The sequence below is a fragment of the Salmo salar genome, chromosome ssa05, assembly GCF_905237065.1.
Source record: "Salmo salar chromosome ssa05, Ssal_v3.1, whole genome shotgun sequence".
Lineage (NCBI taxonomy): Eukaryota > Metazoa > Chordata > Actinopteri > Salmoniformes > Salmonidae > Salmo > Salmo salar.
Window position 1 is genome coordinate 86,416,567 of NC_059446.1, and position 23,566 is coordinate 86,440,132.

Below are 23,566 nucleotides of genomic sequence, written 5' to 3' on the forward strand. Positions count from 1 at the left end.
GAAGTACCACTTCATAACCACTAAGTTACAGAGTAGAGTAACACTTCATAACCACTTAGTTACTGTGTGAAGTACCACTTCATAACCACTTAGTTACAGAGTAACACTTCATAACCACTAAGTTACAGAGTAGAGTACCACTTCATAACCACTTAGTTACAGAGTAGAGTACCACTTCATAACCACTTAGTTACAGAGTAGAGTAACACTTCATAACCACTTAGTTACAGAGTAGAGTAACACTTCATAACCACTAAGTTACAGAGTAGAGTAACACTTCATAACCACTTAGTTACTGTTTGAAGTACGACTTCATAACCACTTAGTTACAGAGTAGAGTAACACTTCATAACCACTTAGTTACTGTGTGAAGTACCACTTCATAATCACTTAGTTACAGAGTACCACTTCATAACCACTTAGTTACAGAGTAACACTTCATAACCACTTAGTTACAGAGTAACACTTCATAACCACTAAGTTACTGTGTGAAGTACCACTTCATAACCACTAAGTTACTGTGTGAAGTACCACTTCATAACCACTTAGTTACTGTGTGAAGTACCACTTCATAATCACTTAGTTACAGAGTACCACTTCATAACCACTTAGTTACAGAGTAACACTTCATAACCACTAAGTTACAGAGTAGAGTAACACTTCATAACCACTTAGTTACAGAGTAGAGTAACACTTCATAACCACTTAGTTACAGAGTAGAGTAACACTTCATAACCACTTAGTTATAGAGTAGAGTAACACTTCATAACCACTTAGTTACAGAGTAACACTTCATAACCACTTAGTTACAGAGTAACACTTCATAACCACTTAGTTACAGAGTAGAGTAACACTTCATAACCACATAGTTACAGAGTAGAGTACCACTTCATAACCACTTAGTTACAGAGTAGAGAAACACTTCATAACCACTAAGTTACAGAGTAGAGTACCACTTCATAACCACTTAGTTACAGAGTAGAGTAACACTTCATAACCACATAGTAACAGAGTAGAGTACCACTTCATAACCACTTAGTTACAGAGTAGAGTAACACTTCATAACCACTTAGTTACAGAGTAGAGTAACACTTCATAACCACTAAGTTACAGAGTAGAGTAACACTTCATAACCACTTAGTTACTGTTTGAAGTACCACTTCATAACCACTTAGTTACAGAGTAGAGTAACACTTCATAACCACTTAGTTACTGTGTGAAGTACCACTTCATAATCACTTAGTTACAGAGTACCACTTCATAACCACTTAGTTACAGAGTAACACTTCATAACCACTAAGTTACTGTGTGAAGTACCACTTCATAACCACTAAGTTACTGTGTGAAGTACCACTTCATAACCACTTAGTTACTGTGTGAAGTACCACTTCATAATCACTTAGTTACAGAGTACCACTTCATAACCACTTAGTTACAGAGTAACACTTCATAACCACTAAGTTACAGAGTAGAGTAACACTTCATAACCACTTAGTTACAGAGTAGAGTAACACTTCATAACCACTTAGTTACAGAGTAGGGAGTACCACTTCATAACCACTTAGTTACTGTGTGAAGTACCACTTCATAACCACTTAGTTACAGAGTAACACTTCATAACCACTAAGTTACAGAGTAGAGTAACACTTCATAACCACTTAGTTACAGAGTAGAGTACCACTTCATAACCACTTAGTTACAGAGTAGGGAGTACCACTTCATAACCACTTAGTTACTGTGTGAAGTACCACTTCATAACCACTTAGTTACAGAGTAACACTTCATAACCACTAAGTTACAGAGTAGAGTAACACTTCATAACCACTTAGTTACTGTGTGAAGTACCACTTCATAACCACTAAGTTACAGAGTAGAGTAACACTTCATAACCACTTAGTTACTGTGTGAAGTACCACTTCATAACCACTAAGTTACAGAGTAGAGTAACACTTCATAACCACTTAGTTACTGTGTGAAGTACCACTTCATAACCACTTAGTTACAGAGTAACACTTCATAACCACTAAGTTACAGAGTAGAGTAACACTTCATAACCACTTAGTTACAGAGTAGAGTACCACTTCATAACCACTTAGTTACAGAGTAGAGTAACACTTCATAACCACTTAGTTACAGAGTAGAGTAACACTTCATAACCACTAAGTTACAGAGTAGAGTAACACTTCATAACCACTTAGTTACTGTTTGAAGTACGACTTCATAACCACTTAGTTACAGAGTAGAGTAACACTTCATAACCACTTAGTTACTGTGTGAAGTACCACTTCATAATCACTTAGTTACAGAGTACCACTTCATAACCACTTAGTTACAGAGTAACACTTCATAACCACTTAGTTACAGAGTAACACTTCATAACCACTAAGTTACTGTGTGAAGTACCACTTCATAACCACTAAGTTACTGTGTGAAGTACCACTTCATAACCACTTAGTTACTGTGTGAAGTACCACTTCATAATCACTTAGTTACAGAGTACCACTTCATAACCACTTAGTTACAGAGTAACACTTCATAACCACTAAGTTACAGAGTAGAGTAACACTTCATAACCACTTAGTTACAGAGTAGAGTAACACTTCATAACCACTTAGTTACAGAGTAGAGTAACACTTCATAACCACTTAGTTATAGAGTAGAGTAACACTTCATAACCACTTAGTTACAGAGTAACACTTCATAACCACTTAGTTACAGAGTAACACTTCATAACCACTTAGTTACAGAGTAGAGTAACACTTCATAACCACATAGTTACAGAGTAGAGTACCACTTCATAACCACTTAGTTACAGAGTAGAGAAACACTTCATAACCACTAAGTTACAGAGTAGAGTACCACTTCATAACCACTTAGTTACAGAGTAGAGTAACACTTCATAACCACATAGTAACAGAGTAGAGTACCACTTCATAACCACTTAGTTACAGAGTAGAGTAACACTTCATAACCACTTAGTTACAGAGTAGAGTAACACTTCATAACCACTAAGTTACAGAGTAGAGTAACACTTCATAACCACTTAGTTACTGTTTGAAGTACCACTTCATAACCACTTAGTTACAGAGTAGAGTAACACTTCATAACCACTTAGTTACTGTGTGAAGTACCACTTCATAATCACTTAGTTACAGAGTACCACTTCATAACCACTTAGTTACAGAGTAACACTTCATAACCACTAAGTTACTGTGTGAAGTACCACTTCATAACCACTAAGTTACTGTGTGAAGTACCACTTCATAACCACTTAGTTACTGTGTGAAGTACCACTTCATAATCACTTAGTTACAGAGTACCACTTCATAACCACTTAGTTACAGAGTAACACTTCATAACCACTAAGTTACAGAGTAGAGTAACACTTCATAACCACTTAGTTACAGAGTAGAGTAACACTTCATAACCACTTAGTTACAGAGTAGGGAGTACCACTTCATAACCACTTAGTTACTGTGTGAAGTACCACTTCATAACCACTTAGTTACAGAGTAACACTTCATAACCACTAAGTTACAGAGTAGAGTAACACTTCATAACCACTTAGTTACAGAGTAGAGTACCACTTCATAACCACTTAGTTACAGAGTAGGGAGTACCACTTCATAACCACTTAGTTACTGTGTGAAGTACCACTTCATAACCACTTAGTTACAGAGTAACACTTCATAACCACTAAGTTACAGAGTAGAGTAACACTTCATAACCACTTAGTTACTGTGTGAAGTACCACTTCATAACCACTAAGTTACAGAGTAGAGTAACACTTCATAACCACTTAGTTACTGTGTGAAGTACCACTTCATAACCACTAAGTTACAGAGTAGAGTAACACTTCATAACCACTTAGTTACTGTGTGAAGTACCACTTCATAACCACTTAGTTACAGAGTAACACTTCATAACCACTAAGTTACAGAGTAGAGTAACACTTCATAACCACTTAGTTACAGAGTAGAGTACCACTTCATAACCACTTAGTTACAGAGTAGAGTAACACTTCATAACCACTTAGTTACAGAGTAGAGTAACACTTCATAACCACTAAGTTACAGAGTAGAGTAACACTTCATAACCACTTAGTTACTGTTTGAAGTACGACTTCATAACCACTTAGTTACAGAGTAGAGTAACACTTCATAACCACTTAGTTACTGTGTGAAGTACCACTTCATAATCACTTAGTTACAGAGTACCACTTCATAACCACTTAGTTACAGAGTAACACTTCATAACCACTTAGTTACAGAGTAACACTTCATAACCACTAAGTTACTGTGTGAAGTACCACTTCATAACCACTAAGTTACTGTGTGAAGTACCACTTCATAACCACTTAGTTACTGTGTGAAGTACCACTTCATAATCACTTAGTTACAGAGTACCACTTCATAACCACTTAGTTACAGAGTAACACTTCATAACCACTAAGTTACAGAGTAGAGTAACACTTCATAACCACTTAGTTACAGAGTAGAGTAACACTTCATAACCACTTAGTTACAGAGTAGAGTAACACTTCATAACCACTTAGTTATAGAGTAGAGTAACACTTCATAACCACTTAGTTACAGAGTAACACTTCATAACCACTTAGTTACAGAGTAACACTTCATAACCACTTAGTTACAGAGTAGAGTAACACTTCATAACCACATAGTTACAGAGTAGAGTACCACTTCATAACCACTTAGTTACAGAGTAGAGAAACACTTCATAACCACTAAGTTACAGAGTAGAGTACCACTTCATAACCACTTAGTTACAGAGTAGAGTAACACTTCATAACCACATAGTAACAGAGTAGAGTAACTCTTCATAACCACTAAGTTACAGAGTATAGTAACACTTCATAACCACATAGTTACAGAGTAGAGTACCACTTCATAACCACTTAGTTACAGAGTAGAGTACCACTTCATAACCACTTAGTTACAGAGTAGAGTAACACTTCATAACCACATAGTAACAGAGTAGAGTAACTCTTCATAACCACTAAGTTACAGAGTATAGTAACACTTCATAACCACATAGTTACAGAGTAGAGTACCACTTCATAACCACTTAGTTACAGAGTAGAGTAACACTTCATAACCACTTAGTTACAGAGTAACACTTCATAACCACTTAGTAACAGAGTACAGTACCACTTCATAACCACTTAGTTACAGAGTAGAGTACCACTTCATAACCACTAAGTTACAGAGTAGAGTACCACTTCATAACCACTTAGTTACAGAGTAGAGTACCACTTCATAACCACTAAGTTACAGAGTAGAGTACCACTTCATAACCACTTAGTTACAGAGTAGAGTACCACTTCATAACCACTTAGTTACAGAGTAGAGTACCACTTCATAACCACTAAGTTACAGAGTAGAGTACCACTTCATAACCACTTAGTTACAGAGTAGAGTAACACTTCATAACCACTTAGTTACAGAGTACAGTATCATCATCTAGTCCACCTATACTGTACAGGCAGGTTTCCTGGACACAGCTTCAGCCTCGTCTTTGACCCCAAAGTATTTCCATTGGAGATCCTTAATTGAGCTTTAAGTCCAGGACTAGGTTTAATCTGTGTCTGGGAAAATGTCCTTAAATGTTAGGATAATAGTGTAGGTAGATATCCTTACTGATGGTCAAGTCTTGTCCTCCAAAGTTAAAGATGAACTGTTTCTGCAGTTTGTTGTAGGTGACTCCAGCCCCACAGATCCTGTTAGCCTTGGCCAAGCCAGACACATCCCAGTCTGCCTCACTGCATAGCAACATGTCTGGGTAGCTCAGCAGTCCACACATAATGGTACCTGGATGGACAGAGAGAGACAGAGACAGAATGATAGAGAGAGAGAGAGAGAGAGAGAGAGAGAGAGAGAGAGAGAGAGAGAGAGAGAGAGGAGAGGGGGAGATGTCAAGAATTTAATTGCTCATCAATGATAATAAAATATAATATATTGAGATTTACATTGGTTCAGGATGTGCATTGGTTTTTATAAACTGGGTGGTTCGAGCCCTGAATGCTGATTGGCTGAAAGCCGTGGTATATTAGACCATATACCATGGGTATGACAAAACATGTATTTTTACTGCTCTAATTATGTTGGTAACCAGTTTATGATAGCAATAAGGCACCTCGGGAGTTAGAGATATATGGCCAATATAACACGTCTAAGGGCTGTATCTTAAGGCTCCAGAGTGGCGCAGCGGTCTAAGGCACTGCATCTCAGTGCTAGAGGCGTCACTACAGGTCCTGGTTCAATTCCAGGCTGTATCACATCCGGCCGTGATTGGGAGTCCCATAGGGCGGTGCACAATTGGCCCAGCGTCTTCCGGGTTTGGCCGGGTAGGCCATCATTGTAAATAAGAATTTGTTCTTAACTGACTTGGTTAGATAAAGGTTGAATAAAGGATATATATATATTTTTTTAAACAGCCCTTAGCCGTGTTATATTGGCCATATACCACACCCCCTCAGGCCTTATTGCTTAAATATCCAACCTATTGGAAATTGGCTAAGATTCAATAAGTGTATGAGCTTCCTCACTAAGCAGCATCACACAACGTGGTTCTGGATGCTGTCTTCACATATGACACAGCCTTTTTAGCTCGGTCCGTTTGTGCTCTTGTCCACTCCATTGATGTCTTGGCATGACAAGCAGTTGGGCATGCTAGCACAAACAGACTGGCACTCAGCCTACAGCCTTTTACCTCCGTTGAGAACGTTCTGGTTGAGGATGAAGCCATCACAGCAGGTGTTCCGGGTACACTCGTCCTGACAGAAACGATGGACGTCGGTCAGAGTGGTTCTTTCAGCTGCAAACACCATGGTATGGTACACACCAGAACTGGCCTTACGGAAACTCAACCTTTCAAAGGTCTTCTGGGCCTTACTGGTGAATTCATGACCTATGATACAGAGAGAGACTGATTCTCATGGTTTGGTAGAGAAACGCAGCTGCATTTGAAGCAGGAAAAAATTAAATAGATTCATGTCTGATTGTACAGTAGGTGAATTCCTTATTCTATTGAGAGGAGCTAGAGAGAGAGGACTTCATGGACTGTTATGAGAGGGGAGCACAAAGAACAGGATGGACGTTGTGGATTTCAGCAGAGTCACTTTATAAGAGGACAAACAAGCTCATACTGAACCTTTCTTCCTGATGACCGTGACGTTCCGTCTGTCAGCCCCGTTCACCTTCAGAGAACAGCTCAGGTTCTGGAACATATCAGCACCTGCATTTCCCAGGAACCCTTTGGTCTGGGAATCACAAGGAAAGGGGACACTTGAAAAAGTTATCACACACCCAACAATATCAAATGGAAACAGCAGTTACAGCCAAACAGTTTCAAAAACATCAAACCTACTATGTCAATTTGGTGTGTTGATTTGTTCTGCGATGAATAATTGAATATAATGCGATAGTAACATTTCTGAGAGATTATAGTGATGTTCCTTGTTTGATTAGATGAGCCCTAATGACCCTGTAACCCTCTTCTATCTCCTGTAGTGTGAATCAGGGGTCCAGAGCCCTAATGACCCTGTAACCCTCTTCTATCTCCTGTAGTGTGAATCAGGGGTCCAGAGCCCTAATGACCCTGTAACCCTCTTCTATCTCCTGTAGTGTGAATCAGGGGTCCAGAGCTCTAATGACCCTGTAACCCTCTTCTATCTCCTGTAGTGTGAATCAGGGGTCCAGAGCCCTAATGACCCTGTAACCCTCTTCTATCTCCTGTAGTGTGAATCAGGGGTCCAGAGCCCTAATGACCCTGTAACCCTCTTCTATCTCCTGTAGTGTGAATCAGGGGTCCAGAGCCCTAATGACCCTGTAACCCTCTTCTATCTCCTGTAGTGTGAATCAGGGGTCCAGAGCTCTAATGACCCTGTAACCCTCTTCTATATCCTGTAGTGTGAATCAGGGGTCCAGAGCCCTAATGACCCTGTAACCCTCTTCTATCTCCTGTAGTGTGAATCAGGGGTCCAGAGCTCTAATGACCCTGTAACCCTCTTCTATATCCTGTAGTGTGAATCAGGGGTCCAGAGCCCTAATGACCCTGTAACCCTCTTCTATCTCCTGTAGTGTGAATCAGGGGTCCAGAGCTCTAATGACCCTGTAACCCTCTTCTATATCCTGTAGTGTGAATCAGGGGTCCAGAGCCCTAATGACCCTGTAACCCTCTTCTATCTCCTGTAGTGTGAATCAGGGGTCCAGAGCCCTAATGACCCTGTAAGCCTCTTCTATATCCTGTAGTGTGAATCAGGGGTCCAGAGCTCTAATGACCCTGTAACCCTCTTCTATCTCCTGTAGTGTGAATCAGGGGTCCAGAGCTCTAATGACCCTGTAACCCTCTCCTATATCCTGTAGTGTGAATCAGGGGTCCAGAGCTCTAATGACCCTGTAACCCTCTTCTATCTCCTGTAATGTGAATCAGGGGTCCAGAGCCAGCTAATGACCCTGTAACCCTCTTCTATATCCTGTAGTGTGAATCAGGGGTCCAGAGCTCTAATGACCCTGTAACCCTCTTCTATCTCCTGTAATGTGAATCAGGGGTCCAGAGCCAGCTAATGACCCTGTAACCCTCTTCTATCTCCTGTAATGTGAATCAGGGGTCCATGACATAGGTTGCTTCCCAAATATCACCCTACACCCTTTATAGAGCACTGCCTTTGACCAGTGGTGTAAAGTACTTCAGTAAAAATACTTTAAAGTACTACTTAAGTAGTTTTTTAGGGTTTCTGTACTTTACTACTTATATCAATTATGAATGACTTTCACTTTTACTTGAGTTATTTTCTATTAAGGTACCTTTACTTTGACTCAAGTATACCAATTGAGTCCTTTTTCCACCACTGCTTTTGACCAGAGCCCACAGAGCACTATATAAGAAATGTGGGTTCCATTTGGGACAGGTCCATACTGTGGAGGGAGAAAAAGACAGATTGTGGACGTCCCATACTTGCTCAGAGGTTTCGCATTGGATGTTAGCAGCGTCGGTGCTGTAGAGTTCACAGTGACTTTGTCCTTCTTCTGCGTAAAGGACAACGTAAAGACAAGTCTGGACCTGGGCACAAGCTGGGGATTGACACAAACATAACCAATGTTTTACACTAGTGGTTTTGGTATATAAACACGTAGTGCGTCAGAAATTGCACCCTATTCCCTATATAGTGTATGACTTTTGACCAGGGACCATAGGCCTGTAGTAAGGAACTCACGCTACAGGGAATCGGGTGCCATTTGTGACACATCCTTTTATTGTGGAAAAGGATGACCTCACCTAACACACACGTCCTGAGTTGTTTCTCCATGGTCGTGTCTGACGTCTCTGAGCTGAGGACAACATAGTCTTCTGCTGCTGGAGAAAACGCTGATCTGGGAACTGTCTCAAACCTCTCCAGAACTGCAGAAGGAGAAATGGAAACATTAGGATACACAACAACAAAATGAAGGTGTCTTGACACACAAAAATAGACAAACTTCACAAATTCATTTTTTTGTTTTTGAATGTTTTTCTCTTGCTTACACAACAAATTGACATTACTCTAGCACTTCAGTCATTCCTGTACTGTATATATAATATGTATAAATATACCACTTGACGTAATATGAGTTCCTTTTAGTTAAAAAAATAAAAAATAAAGTACAAGAAAGGTTGCAACTTTGAACTGTTGACTAAGAGCATAGCAGCACAAGTAGAGGTCACACACAAAACTCTTCAAATCCTAATAACATTGTTGAGCATGATTCCTAGGTTTAGTCTCTCTCTAGTGATCCTCAGACAGAACCTGAGTCACAGGAAGTGGTCCAACTGGCACCCTATGCAGTACACTACTTTTGACCAAAGCCCAATGGTCCCTGGCCAAAATAGGAAGTATGGCTCCATTTGGGACGCGTACAGTGTGACTCAGGTATCTATTGATGTTTCAGCCATGTGTTAAAACACTGGTCCATAAAAAACTTCAAATAGACCTGAGTCACCTGACTAAGAACTTCTCGCTCAAACTGTTTGTTTGTTTCCAGTCCACAGAGACAATACATTCACTTTCTGGGGCAGCAATACAAGAGACTCTTTGTTCTTAAAACGCTGACCCAGACAGTACCTGAACATTCTCCCTCAGACAGAGGCTGGCCAGTGGTTGTCCACTCCAGCTGCTCTCCGCTGGACGTCACACAGCGCCACCTCCTGGTCTGGATGTCCTGCTGGGCCAACAGGAAGTCCCCTCCCTCTGAACACATCAGGTCACTGCGCTGGCACTCTGTCAAACCTGGACATTGCAAAAAACTCATATAAACAACCGTGGGTGAATTGAGCAGTTAAGCTGCCTATGTTTAGGGGATAGGACGATGGTCCAAGACCTTAGTAAATATCATAGATCTACATAATAATAAAGTCAAATATACTCCCCAATGCTCTCAAACACTGGGTGAGCTGAGCAACAGAAGCCCAGCGGTAATAAGGAACCCAAAGAGGTCCATGTTTCCCATCTCCTCACTCACAGTGTGCGGCAGTGGAAGCTCCGTTAGAGGACGTGCCTTTAGGACACATGGTACAGAAGTCTGTCCCCTCCTGGTCTTGGTAGGAGCCCTGAGGACAGGGAGAACACACACCTCCACTGGAAAACATACCCGCAGGACACACCACTATAGGAGGGAGAGAGAGAGAGAGAGAGAGAGAGAGAGAGAGAGAGAGAGAGAGAGAGAGAGAGAGAGAGAGAGAGAAAGAGAGAGGGGCGAGAGAGGGAAAGAGGAAATAGAGGGAGAAAAGAAAGATGGAGGGAAAGAGAGAGAAAAGAGCGAGTGAGAGAAAAGAAAGATGGAGGGAGAGATAGAAAAGAAAGGTGGAGGGAGAGAGAGAGAGGAGAGGGAGAGAGAGAGAGAGAGAGAGAGGGAGAGAGGGAGAAAAGAAAGATGGAGGGAGAGAGGGAGAGAGAGAGAAAAGAAAGATGAGAGAGAGAGGGAGAGAGAGAGAAAAGAAAGATGAGAGAGAGGAGAGAGAGAGAGGGAGAGAGAGAGAAAAGAAAGATGGAGAGAGGAGAGAGAGAGAAAAGAAAGATGAGGGGGAGCGAAGAGAGAGAGAGAGAGAGAGAGAGAAAAGAGAGAGAAAGAGAGAGAGCAAGAGAGAGAAAAGAAAGATGGAGAAGGGGATAGAGAGAGAGGAGAGAGAGAAGAGAGAGAGAGGAGAGGAGAGAGGAGAGAGAGAAAAGAGAGAGAGAGAGAAAGGGAGGGTGTGTGTTATACATTCAGTTACTAATAATGCTGTCATCCGGGTCGTGACCTTTAGTAAATCAGTAAGTATGCACTTTTATTTCATATGAACTGATATACAGTAGTTCAGGCCAGGTTGTGTTTTAGGGGGACAGGTAATAAGGACGTACCACATCCTGTTCCAACACGCTGGTAGCCATTGGAACAGCCAAAGTCAGGTGCTGAGGTAGAGAGGACTCTGGGTTCAGATGTCAAGAGGGAGCGGTAGGGGTCACTACCCATCAGGCCTAGCAGCCCATCCAACAGCCTGTCCTCACTGAGCGCCACATCTGGAAACAGATGATTCACTAATGACTTACATTCCACAAATACTTCTGTTGTACCATTCAATGAAACATGAAAAGGCGCGTTGCACACCTCCAATAAAATATACACACAAAGTCAAAGTTTAAAATGCAGAAACTAGTCTTGAGACATATTTAAGGGGTGTGAGACAGTATTTGTGGCTTTCATTGAGAAATATTGTCTGTGCTCCTTACCGACGTCATGCAGGTCTGGCAGAACAGAGACAGGAAGGTCTGAGAGAAGAGCCCTCCAGCTGACCTGAACACTGACACTTTCCTCACTCACACACTCTACAGAGACGGACGACTCATCACACACTGACACAGAGCTGAACATCAGCTAGAACAGGAGAGACACAGTAGTTAGCCAACCTGTACAGACTCATCACACACTGACACAGAGCTGAACATCAGCTAGAACAGGAGAGACACAGTAGTTAGCCAACCTGTACAGACTCATCACACACTGACACAGAGCTGAACATCAGCTAGAACAGGAGAGACACACAGTAGTTAGCCAACCTGTACAGACTCATCACACACTGACACAGAGCTGAACATCAGCTAGAACAGGAGAGACACAGTAGTTAGCCAACCTGTACAGACTCATCACACACTGACACAGAGCTGAACATCAGCTAGAACAGGAGAGACACACAGTAGTTAGCCAACCTGTACAGACTCATCACACACTGACACAGAGCTGAAAAGTAGACAGGAGAGACACACAGTAGTTAGCCAACCTGTACAGACTCATCACACACTGACACAGAGATGAAGGTCACAGTAGTTAGCCAACCTGTACAGACTCATCACACACTGACACAGAGCTGAACATCAGCTAGAACAGGAGAGACACAGTAGTTAGCCAACCTGTACAGACTCATCACACACTGACACAGAGCTGAACATCAGCTAGAACAGGAGAGACACAGTAGTTAGCCAACCTGTACAGACTCATCACACACTGACACAGAGATGAAGGTCACAGTAGTTAGCCAACCTGTACAGACTCATCACACACTGACACAGAGCTGAACATCAGCTAGAACAGGAGAGACACAGTAGTTAGCCAACCTGTACAGACTCATCACACACTGACACAGAGCTGAACATCAGCTAGAACAGGAGAGACACAGTAGTTAGCCAACCTGTACAGACTCATCACACACTGACACAGAGCTGAACATCAGCTAGAACAGGAGAGACACACAGTAGTTAGCCAACCTGTACAGACTCATCACACACTGACACAGAGCTGAACATCAGCTAGAACAGGAGAGACACAGTAGTTAGCCAACCTGTACAGACTCATCACACACTGACACAGAGCTGAACATCAGCTAGAACAGGAGAGACACACAGTAGTTAGCCAACCTGTACAGACTCATCACACACTGACACAGAGCTGAACATCAGCTAGAACAGGAGAGACACACAGTAGTTAGCCAACCTGTACAGATGTACAATCTTAATTTGATCTCCCTGCTGCAGAAGAACTTTCCTGCAATGCAGGACATTTTACATTTGAAAAGTATTTGAGGTTTAAAAAGGCTTCTGAAGTTTGTAATTCCCACTTTCAGACTTGATTTTCCTTTATGAAAAAGATATCAACCCTTAAAAAAATTGCTCATTAATTATAATCCACATAATAATGAATATTTCCTGTTGCTGGAGGACTATTTTCCTGCTCTAGCAAACTGGCTCAAATGAAGATCCTACATCTGTAGCTAGCCAACTAGCTTCCTGTCCAGTGGTTGTGCATCAAGCTGCTTTACGCTACAGTTCTGTCTCAGACAAGGCTTCATTAGTCAACTATAGACAACTAGCTGTCGTACAAAACAGTCCATATCATTAAATCAATAAATCATGCATGTATATTGTCTAGAGAGCGTATAGGGCTGTGTTTATGAATACATCTGTAGTTAATGAGTTTAGTGTTTTCTAAGAACGTATGTTTTGCATTAGTTCAGGAATATCTCCTGCAGGCACCTTTCCATTCAAAGCAAGTTACACATGGTTTCACTATCTGTTATTGAAACAGTAGATAGCAGACATTCAGAAAACACACACACACACACACACACACACACACACACACACACACACACACACACACACACCAACCTGCAGGCTGCAGAGACCCTTGGCCCTCATGTCGTGGAGTAGAGAGATCTGCAGGCTGGAGTGGAGGGTGGAGCTGCAGGGTCCCTGGCCTGGAGGCAGGGCGAGCTGGAGCACCACAGAGGTCTGGATGGTTTGCAGCACCTGAAGTCCTGGAACACACAGAGACAGACACAGAGACAGACACAGAGACAGACACAGAGACAGACACAGAGACAGACACAGAGACAGACACAGACACAGAGACAGACACAGAGACAGACACAGAGACAGACACAGAGACAGACACAGAGACAGACACAGAGACAGACACAGAGACAGACACAGAGACAGACACAGAGACAGACACAGAGACAGACACAGAGACAGACACAGAGACAGACACAGAGACAGACACAGACACAGAGACAGAGACATGACACAGAGACAGAGACAGAGACAGACACAGACAGACACAGAGACAGACACAGAGACATGACATAAGAGACAGACACATGACACAGAGACATGACACAGAGACATGACACAGAGACATGACACAGAGACAGACACAGAGACAGACACAGAGACATGACATAAGAGACAGACACATGACACAGAGACATGACACAGAGACATGACACAGAGACATGACACAGAGACAGACACAGAGACAGACACAGAGACAGACACAGAGACAGACACAGAGACAGACACAGAGACAGACACAGAGACAGACACAGAGACAGACACAGACACAGAGACAGAGACATGACACAGAGACAGAGACAGAGACAGACACAGACAGACACAGAGACAGACACAGAGACATGACATAAGAGACAGACACATGTGTCATGACACAGAGACATGACACAGAGACATGACACAGAGACAGACACAGAGACAGACACAGAGACAGACACAGAGACAGACACAGAGACAGACACAGACACAGAGACAGACACAGAGACAGAGACATGACACAGAGACAGAGACAGAGACAGACACAGACAGACACAGAGACAGACACAGAGACAGACACAGAGACAGACACAGAGACATGACATAAGAGACAGACACAGAGACAGACACAGAGACATGACATAAGAGACATGACATAAGAGACAGACACAGAGACAGACACAGAGACATGACACAGAGACATGACACAGAGACATGACACAGAGACATGACACAAGAGACATGACACAAGAGACATGACACAAGAGACAGACACAGAGGCAGACACAGAGGCAGACACAGAGGCAGACACAGAGGCAGACACAGAGGCAGACACAGAGGCAGACACAGAGGCAGACACAGAGGCAGACACAGAGGCAGACACAGAGGCAGACACAGAGGCAGACACAGAGACATGACACAGAGACATGACATCATGAAGTCTAGACTCCAAAGCCCTGCCAAACACACAGTGATTCCATCAAACTGTACACAGCACTGATTACAGTGTGAAGCATCAACGGTCCAAGAGAGACGTAAACAGTCAGACATGAGCAACAACTGAACACTGAGGGAGTTAACAACTTCCCTTTAACATCAGGACACTTTCACTACTAGATAGTCTATGAGTGTTATGTCTGAATGTCAACTACCCTGTTTTTCAGACAGACAGGAGGTCTGGTCATTCTGTGTTAGACTACACACTGTGGAGGTCTGGTCATTCTGTGTTAGACTACACACTGTGGAGGTCTGGACATTCTGTGTTAGACTACACACTGTGGAGGTCTGGTCATTCTGTGTTAGACTACACACTGTGGAGGTCTGGTCATTCTGTGTTAGACTACACACTGTGGAGGTCTGGTCATTCTGTGTTAGACTACACACTGTGGAGGTCTGGTCATTCTGTGTTAGACTACACACTGTGGAGGTCTGGTCATTCTGTGTTAGACTACACACTGTGGAGGTCTGGTCATTCTGTGTTAGACTACACACTGTGGAGGTCTGGTCATTCTGTGTTAGACTACACACTGTGGAGGTCTGGTCATTCTGTGTTAGACTACACACTGTGGAGGTCTGGTCATTCTGTGTTAGACTACACACTGTGGAGGTCTGGACATTCTGTGTTAGACTACACACTGTGGAGGTCTGGTCATTCTGTGTTAGACTACACACTGTGGAGGTCTGGTCATTCTGTGTTAGACTACACACTGTGGAGGTCTGGTCATTCTGTGTTAGACTACACACTGTGGAGGTCTGGTCATTCTGTGTTAGACTACACACTGTGGAGGTCTGGTCATTCTGTGTTAGACTACACACTGTGGAGGTCTGGTCATTCTGTGTTAGACTACACACTGTGGAGGTCTGGTCATTCTGTGTTAGACTACACACTGTGGAGGTCTGGTCATTCTGTGTTAGACTACACACTGTGGAGGTCTGGTCATTCTGTGTTAGACTACACACTGTGGAGGTCTGGTCATTCTGTGTTAGACTACACACTGTGGAGGTCTGGTCATTCTGTGTTAGACTACACACTGTGGAGGTCTGGTCATTCTGTGTTAGACTACACACTGTGGAGGTCTGGTCATTCTGTGTTAGACTACACACTGTGGAGGTCTGGTCATTCTGTGTTAGACTACACACTGTGGAGGTCTGGACATTCTGTGTTAGACTACACACTGTGGAGGTCTGGTCATTCTGTGTTAGACTACACACTGTGGAGGTCTGGTCATTCTGTGTTAGACTACATACTGTGTACATCTGCTAAATCAGATCATGTTAAGCTTGGCAGAAGTTACATCTTTTAACAGGAAGCTTGAGATAATTTCCTAGGTCATTGAGGCAAACCAGAAGTCCCAATACGGTTTGAATATTCAGAAATTGAGAGAGAGACAGAGATACTCTCGGAGAGAGAGAGAGAACGAGAGAGAGGGAGAAAGAGAGAGAGAGCGAGAGATGGCGAGAAAGAGAGAGAGAGAGAGAGAGAGAGAGAGAGAGAGAGAGAGACAGATAGAGTGAGATACAGAGAGAGACAGACAGAGAGAGCGTGTGAGAGAGAGAGTGAGAGAGACAGATAGAGACACAGAGAGAGACAGAGAGATAGATAGAGCGAGACACAGATAGAGATAGACATATTGCATTTTAGGGATAATAAAAAATCTCTACTGTACAGAGCCAGAGAGAGGGAGAAAGCCAGCCAGACAGACAGACAGAATATGGGGTGTTTGTTTAATGTGGTGTGTGGTTAGTTACTCTGGCAGGCTTGAGGAAGTGGGGCCTCTGTCACCCAGGCTCTGGTCTCCACGTCACACAATAACTGCATGTTCACAGGAAGAGCGCTTTCGTAACCCAGGTGACAGATGAGTTCACAGTTCTGCTGGCCACCAATCACGTCAGAGTGACAGACCACGTCACCGTGGGTAACGATGGTGTCAGAGAACGGAGAGGGACACTGGGGACCTGGAGACAGAGAGAACATAGGTAATTAGATGGAAGACAAAGTTTTACTGAGATGAGTAAATAAATAGTGACTTTTAATATGAAGTGTTTGTCTCTCTTTTGTACAGCTAGAATAAGCTTTTGGTAACAGATGGGATATTGTTATGGGCCAACTAAACTCTTTCCTGTGTGTGTGTGTGTGTGTGTGTGTGTGTGTGTGTGTGTGTGTGTGTGTGTGTGTGTGTGTGTGTGTGTGTGTGTGCTTATGTACAGAGTATGTGTTTACAAAGCACCTGCGGCCATCTTTAAACATCCAGTACATATATACCAGACTTACTGTCACAGGCTGGGGTCTTCCCCGTGCCACGTGGGGTCCTGGTTCCAGGCAGCTCCTGTCCGTCAGTCTGAGACACACACCAGCAGTCTGTCTGGTCACACTGCAGCGGGGAGAACAGCCTTCCATCCACCTGGCACTCCGCCTCATAACCCACCACAGACTGACCTCTGTCTTTCAACAACTGGCACCAGCTAGGACCTAGACACACACATGGGGACAGACGAGGAGATGGCTTTAAAAATATCATCCTGTTTTACATGTTCAACCTTTTGATTTAGCAAATTGCAGACAGCTTACAAGATGTGAAATAGTTGAGTCCTTCAGATGGACTTGATATACAATGTGTTATAAAATTAAATGATATTTCTTCAAAGTGAAGTATATGAACATGTCTGTCCCAAAATGGTTGAATCACTATGTGATTGATTGTTATGTGATTGATTGTTATATGTGATTGTTATATGTGATTGATTGTTATAAGTGATTGATTGTTATAAGTGATTGATTGTTATAAGTGATTGTTATATGTGATTGATTGTTATAAGTGATTGATTGTTATAAGTGATTGATTGTTATATGTGATTGATTGTTATATGTGATTGATTGTTATAAGTGATTGATTGTTATAAGTGATTGATTGTTATATGTGATTGATTGTTATATGTGATTGATTGTTATAAGTGATTGATTGTTATATGTGATTGATTGTTATATGTGATTGATTGTTATATGTGATTGATTGTTATAAGTGATTGATTGTTATATGTGATTGATTGTTATAAGTGATTGATTGTTATATGTGATTGATTGTTATAAGTGATTGATTGCTATATGTGATTGATTGTTATAAGTGATTGATTGCTATATGTGATTGATTGTTATATGTGATTGATTGTTATAAGTGATTGATTGTTATATGTGATTGATTGTTATAAGTGATTGATTGTTATATGTGATTGATTGTTATAAGTGATTGATTGCTATATGTGATTGATTGTTATAAGTGATTGACTGCTATATATGATTGATTGTTATAAGTGATTGACTGTTATATGTGATTGATTGTTATATGTGATTGATTGTTATATGTGATTGATTGTTATATGTGATTGATTGTTATAAGTGATTGATTGTTATATGTGATTGATTGTTATAAGTGATTGATTGTTATATGTGATTCATTGTTATAAGTGATTGACTGTTATATGTGATTGATGGTTATATGTGATTGATTGTTATAAGTGATTTATTGCTATATGTGGAGTGTGTTAAACATGTCAGTACATGTGAGGTCTCCACTGGGACTCAGGGTAGCAGGCTGGATGGTTTCCCCAGAAACAGGACTGACACACCAGGCTCCACCTCCACCTGAAGACCCCTTCTGGAGCACAGAGAACTGGCCACTCTGGAAACACACAGACAGCACCACAACCACTGGTATCAAGGACACATACTGTACATACAGGACAATAGAAGAAGACTTTATTGTCCAATAGAAACTGGTGTTGTGCTTTATACCAACCCCTCAGAGACACAGACAGAAGTTACAGCAAGGAGGAGACCGGCAGAAGTTACAGCAAGGAGGAGACCGACAGAAGTTACAGCAAGGAGGAGACCGACAGAAGTTACAGCAAGGAGGAGACAGACAGAAGTTACAGCAAGGAGGAGACCGACAGAAGTTACAGCAAGGAGGAGACCGACAGAAGTTACAGCAAGGAGGAGACAGACAGAAGTTACAGCAAGGAGGAGACAGACAGAAGTTACAGCAAGGAGGAGACAGACAAAAGTTACAGCAAGGAGGAGACCGACAGAAGTTACAGCAAGGAGGAGACCGACAGAAGTTACAGCAAGGAGGAGACCGACAGAAGTTACAGCAAGGAGGAGACCGACAGAAGTTACAGCAAGGAGGAGACCGACAGAAGTTACAGCAAGGAGGAGACCGACAGAAGTTACAGCAAGGAGGAGACAGACAGAAATTACAGCAAGGAGACAGACACGAGTTACAGCAAGGAGACAGACAGAGCAGAATTACGGCAGAATAAAACAAAGCTAATCAATTTCCTGATATTTATGCTCAACATTCTGGTGAGGATATTCACCAGTTCACAAGTCGGGATGTAGGAGGACTGTGTCCAGTCAGAGAGCAGAGCCTGAGCATAACCTCTCTGACACCGGGTCTGGCCTGGAAGACGAGAGGAGATTTCCAGAAAACAACTCAAATAATTCAACAGGAGTGCTATCCTTACATACAGAACAAAGAAAGTCAGTGAGAAACTATATAATGTCCTGTCTTACACTGTGGTCTCTGCAGGGAGCGACTGGTCAGGGAAGCTGGGATGTATCCTCCTTCCTCATCCACACACCAACACTGACCTGGAGACAGTTTCAACTCAGTCAATATAACACCGACCTGGAGACAGTTTCAACTCAGTCAATATAACACTGACCTGGAGACAGTTTCAACTCAGTCAATATAACACTGACCTGGAGACAGTTACAACTCAGTCAATATAACACTGACCTGGAGACAGTATCAACTCAGTCAATATAACACCGACCTGGAGACAGTATCAACTCAGTCAATATAACACCGACCTGGAGACAGTTTCAACTCAGTCAATATAACACTGACCTGGAGACAGTTACAACTCAGTCAATATAACACTGACCTGGAGACAGTTACAACTCAGTCAATATAACACTGACCTGGAGACAGTTACAACTCAGTCAATATAACACTGACCTGGAGACAGTTACAACTCAGTCAATATAACACTGACCTGGAGACAGTTTCAACTCAGTCAATATAACACTGACCTGGAGACAGTTTCAACTCAGTCAATATAACACTGACCTGGAGACAGTTACAACTCAGTCAATATAACACTGACCTGGAGACAGTTTCAACTCAGTCAATATAACACTGACCTGGAGACAGTTTCAACTCAGTCAATATAACACTGACCTGGAGACAGTTTCAACTCAGTCAATATAACACTGACCTGGAGACAGTTACAACTCAGTCAATATAACACTGACCTGGAGACAGTTTCAACTCAGTCAATATAACACTGACCTGGAGACAGTTACAACTCAGTCAATATAACACTGACCTGGAGACAGTTACAACTCAGTCAATATAACACTGACCTGGAGACAGTTTCAACTCAGTCAATATAACACTGACCTGGAGACAGTTTCAACTCAGTCAATATAACACTGACCTGGAGACAGTTACAACTCAGTCATTATAACACTACAGTACCAACTCAGTCATTATAACACTGACCTGGAGACAGTTTCAACTCAGTCAATATAACACTGACTTGGAGACAGTTACAACTCAGTCAATATAACACTGACCTGGAGACAGTTTCAACTCAGTCAATATAACACTGACTTGGAGACAGTATCAACTCAGTCAATATAACACTGACCTGGAGACAGTTTCAACTCAGTCATTATAACACTGACCTGGAGACAGTTTCAACTCAGTCAATATAACACTGACCTGGAGACAGTTACAACTCAGTCATTATAACACTGACCTGGAGACAGTTACAACTCAGTCAATATAACACTGACCTGGAGACAGTTACAACTCAGTCAATATAACACTACTGTAGCTACTTCATTAGTCTTATCTGTTTCCAACCAACATATTATGAATAAAACAAAGAGACGTTGCTCATTATGAGAGGTGTCCTTCTAGAAGGGTCTAGAGAAGGTATAATGACCTGTACTGTGGCTTGTATTACACTACTACAGTTACAATGTAGAGCTGGGTTTGAGGTTGGAGGTGTGACTCTGACCTGTGCTGGGGTGGCACTGGGTGGGCAGCCACTGTCTGTGGGCATCACACTGGGGCCTGTAGGGCTGGTAGCCCAGCAGTAGAGACTGTCTCTCCTCCACAGATGCTGCCTGCTGGCTCTGCCAATAGAACCGCAGGGCTGGGGAGAGACAATACAACACGGAGGTTCACACCGTGTTGACTGCAATATTATGGACATGTTTCAGTTAATAACAACAACAAAAAACACTATGACAGAGAAACAATGACATTGAGATGACAGTAAATATTACAATAGTAGCCACCTAACACTCTTTAGTAGTTCACTCCTGGCAATGAAAGAAACAAGTATAGAGCACATCACGCAGAGGATATGACATCATATCCAGAGGATATGACATCACACCAGACGTACTGGAGTGGGCAGCAAGTCGTAGAGCAGAGTGGGAGTGGCTCAGCAGCCTATCAGAGAGCAGAGTGGTCTGGTCGGAGGAGGAGAGGGCGTGGAGTAGCTCGTCAGAGGTCAGACGGAGACCTTCAGCTAGAAGGTAGCTGAACCCCAGAGGAGAACATCCAGTAGAAAAGCATAAGTTGACAAACACAAAAACGTTGGAGAGGTGCTGACTAACGGAATAGTACAGTGTTTTTATTTAAATACAATGTATTATTAATATTATACATAAATATAGTCAGACTCTATACATGGTTCAACAATGTGATGGGTAAACACCCAGGTGTCGACACACTGTCTCTTCTTCAGGGATACCTGTAGCCCAGAGGGACGTGGGAGCTGTTGGAGAGGAGGACCAGACGCTCAGCCTCCTCCTGGAACTGGTCCACCTCAGCCACCGCCAGGGAGCAGGAGCCTGGAGCTGGTCCTGGGGAGGGAAGGGGAGAGAGAGGGGGGAGGACCTGGAGACAGAGGAAAAGCTCAAACAATTGATATGTCCAAAATGACACCCTACTCCCTTAATAATGTGGTAGTTTGGACCACAACACCCTACCCCCCTTAATAATGTAGTAGTTTGGACCAGGACACCCTACCCCCTTAATAATGTAGTAGTTTGGACCAGGACAAGGTACAGCTAGATGGACTGCACACTATGGGCCAGTTTACCGGACACAGATTAAACCAGGTCTTGGACTAAGAAGCAATTTCAATCTCCATGGAACATGTTTTTCAGTCCAGGACTAGGCTTAATCTGTGTCTGACGAGTGGTGGCTCTGCCTACTCACACTGAACAGTCTGTCCTACAGGGATAGTGGCATGTCTCTCTCCCAGGAGGTCCAGACAGAAGCAACTCTTTCCCAGACACTGCAACGCCACGTAGCTCCCGTCCTCCGCACACTTCGGCATGAACACCTCTACCCCAGCAGCCTGGCCTGACTTCACCTTCAAAATGTATCAAAGTATATTTGCAAATGCACATCGTAGGTTTACACAGTACAGTACAATGAAATGCTTACTCTCAAGCTCTCTGCACAAACAGCGTAACCAACATGTAAAGTTTTCAATAAAGATACAATAAAAAAATACAAAGTGAGTTCAAATACAGCTCAGAGAAAAGAGTCAGTACTGTAGTTATTTACAATACAGCATAGAAAGAAGAGTCAGTACTGTAGTTATTTACAATACAGCACAGAAAGAAGAGTCAGGATAAAGGTAGGGAAGAGTCAGTACGGTAGTTATTTACAGACAGGATGAAGGCAGAGAAGAGTCAGTTCGGTAGTTATTTACAGACAGGATGCAGGTGGAGAAGAGTCAGTTCGGTAGTTATTTACAGACAGGATAAAGGTAGGGAAGAGTCAGTATGGTAGTTATTTACAGACAGGATGCAGGCAGAGAAGAGTCAGTTCGGTAGTTATTTACAGACAGGATGCAGGTGGAGAAGAGTCAGTTCGGTAGTTATTTACAGACAGGATGCAGGTAGAGAAGAGTCAGTTCGGTAGTTATTTACAGATAGGAAGCAGGTAGAGAAGAGTCAGTTCGGTAGTTATTTACAGACAGGATGCAGGTGGAGAAGAGTCAGTTCGGTAGTTATTTACAGACAGGATGCAGGTAGAGAAGAGTCAGTTCGGTAGTTATTTACAGACAGGATGCAGGTGGAGAAGAGTCAGTTCGGTAGTTATTTACAGACAGGATAAAGGTAGGGGAAGAGTCAGTACGGTAGTTATTTACAGACAGGATGCAGGCAGAGAAGAGTCAGTTCGGTAGTTATTTACAGACAGGATGAAGGTGGAGAAGAGTCAGTTCGGTAGTTATTTACAGACAGGATGAAGGTAGGGAAGAGTCAGTACGGTAGTTATTTACAGACAGGATGAAGGTAGGGAGGAGTCAGTACGGTAGTTATTTACAGACAGGATGCAG

At 42.6% G+C, this 23,566-nt stretch overlaps 1 protein-coding gene across 1 annotated transcript in view; it reads right to left on the reverse strand.

The window, feature by feature from the left end:
* LOC106596178 (thyroglobulin-like) overlaps positions 1-23,566 on the reverse strand; it is a 95,990-nt gene that overhangs the window by 61,603 nt on the left and 10,821 nt on the right. The window contains 20 exon segments of the mRNA XM_045717770.1: positions 5,658-5,828; positions 6,730-6,927; positions 7,171-7,279; positions 8,977-9,092; positions 9,298-9,420; positions 10,121-10,285; positions 10,518-10,661; positions 11,396-11,554; positions 11,765-11,909; positions 13,685-13,845; positions 16,886-17,092; positions 17,409-17,606; positions 18,693-18,813; positions 19,508-19,590; positions 19,704-19,781; positions 21,221-21,358; positions 21,614-21,750; positions 21,965-22,110; positions 22,282-22,292; positions 22,435-22,591. Coding sequence (XP_045573726.1) covers positions 5,658-5,828; positions 6,730-6,927; positions 7,171-7,279; positions 8,977-9,092; positions 9,298-9,420; positions 10,121-10,285; positions 10,518-10,661; positions 11,396-11,554; positions 11,765-11,909; positions 13,685-13,845; positions 16,886-17,092; positions 17,409-17,606; positions 18,693-18,813; positions 19,508-19,590; positions 19,704-19,781; positions 21,221-21,358; positions 21,614-21,750; positions 21,965-22,110; positions 22,282-22,292; positions 22,435-22,591 — 2,767 coding nt within the window.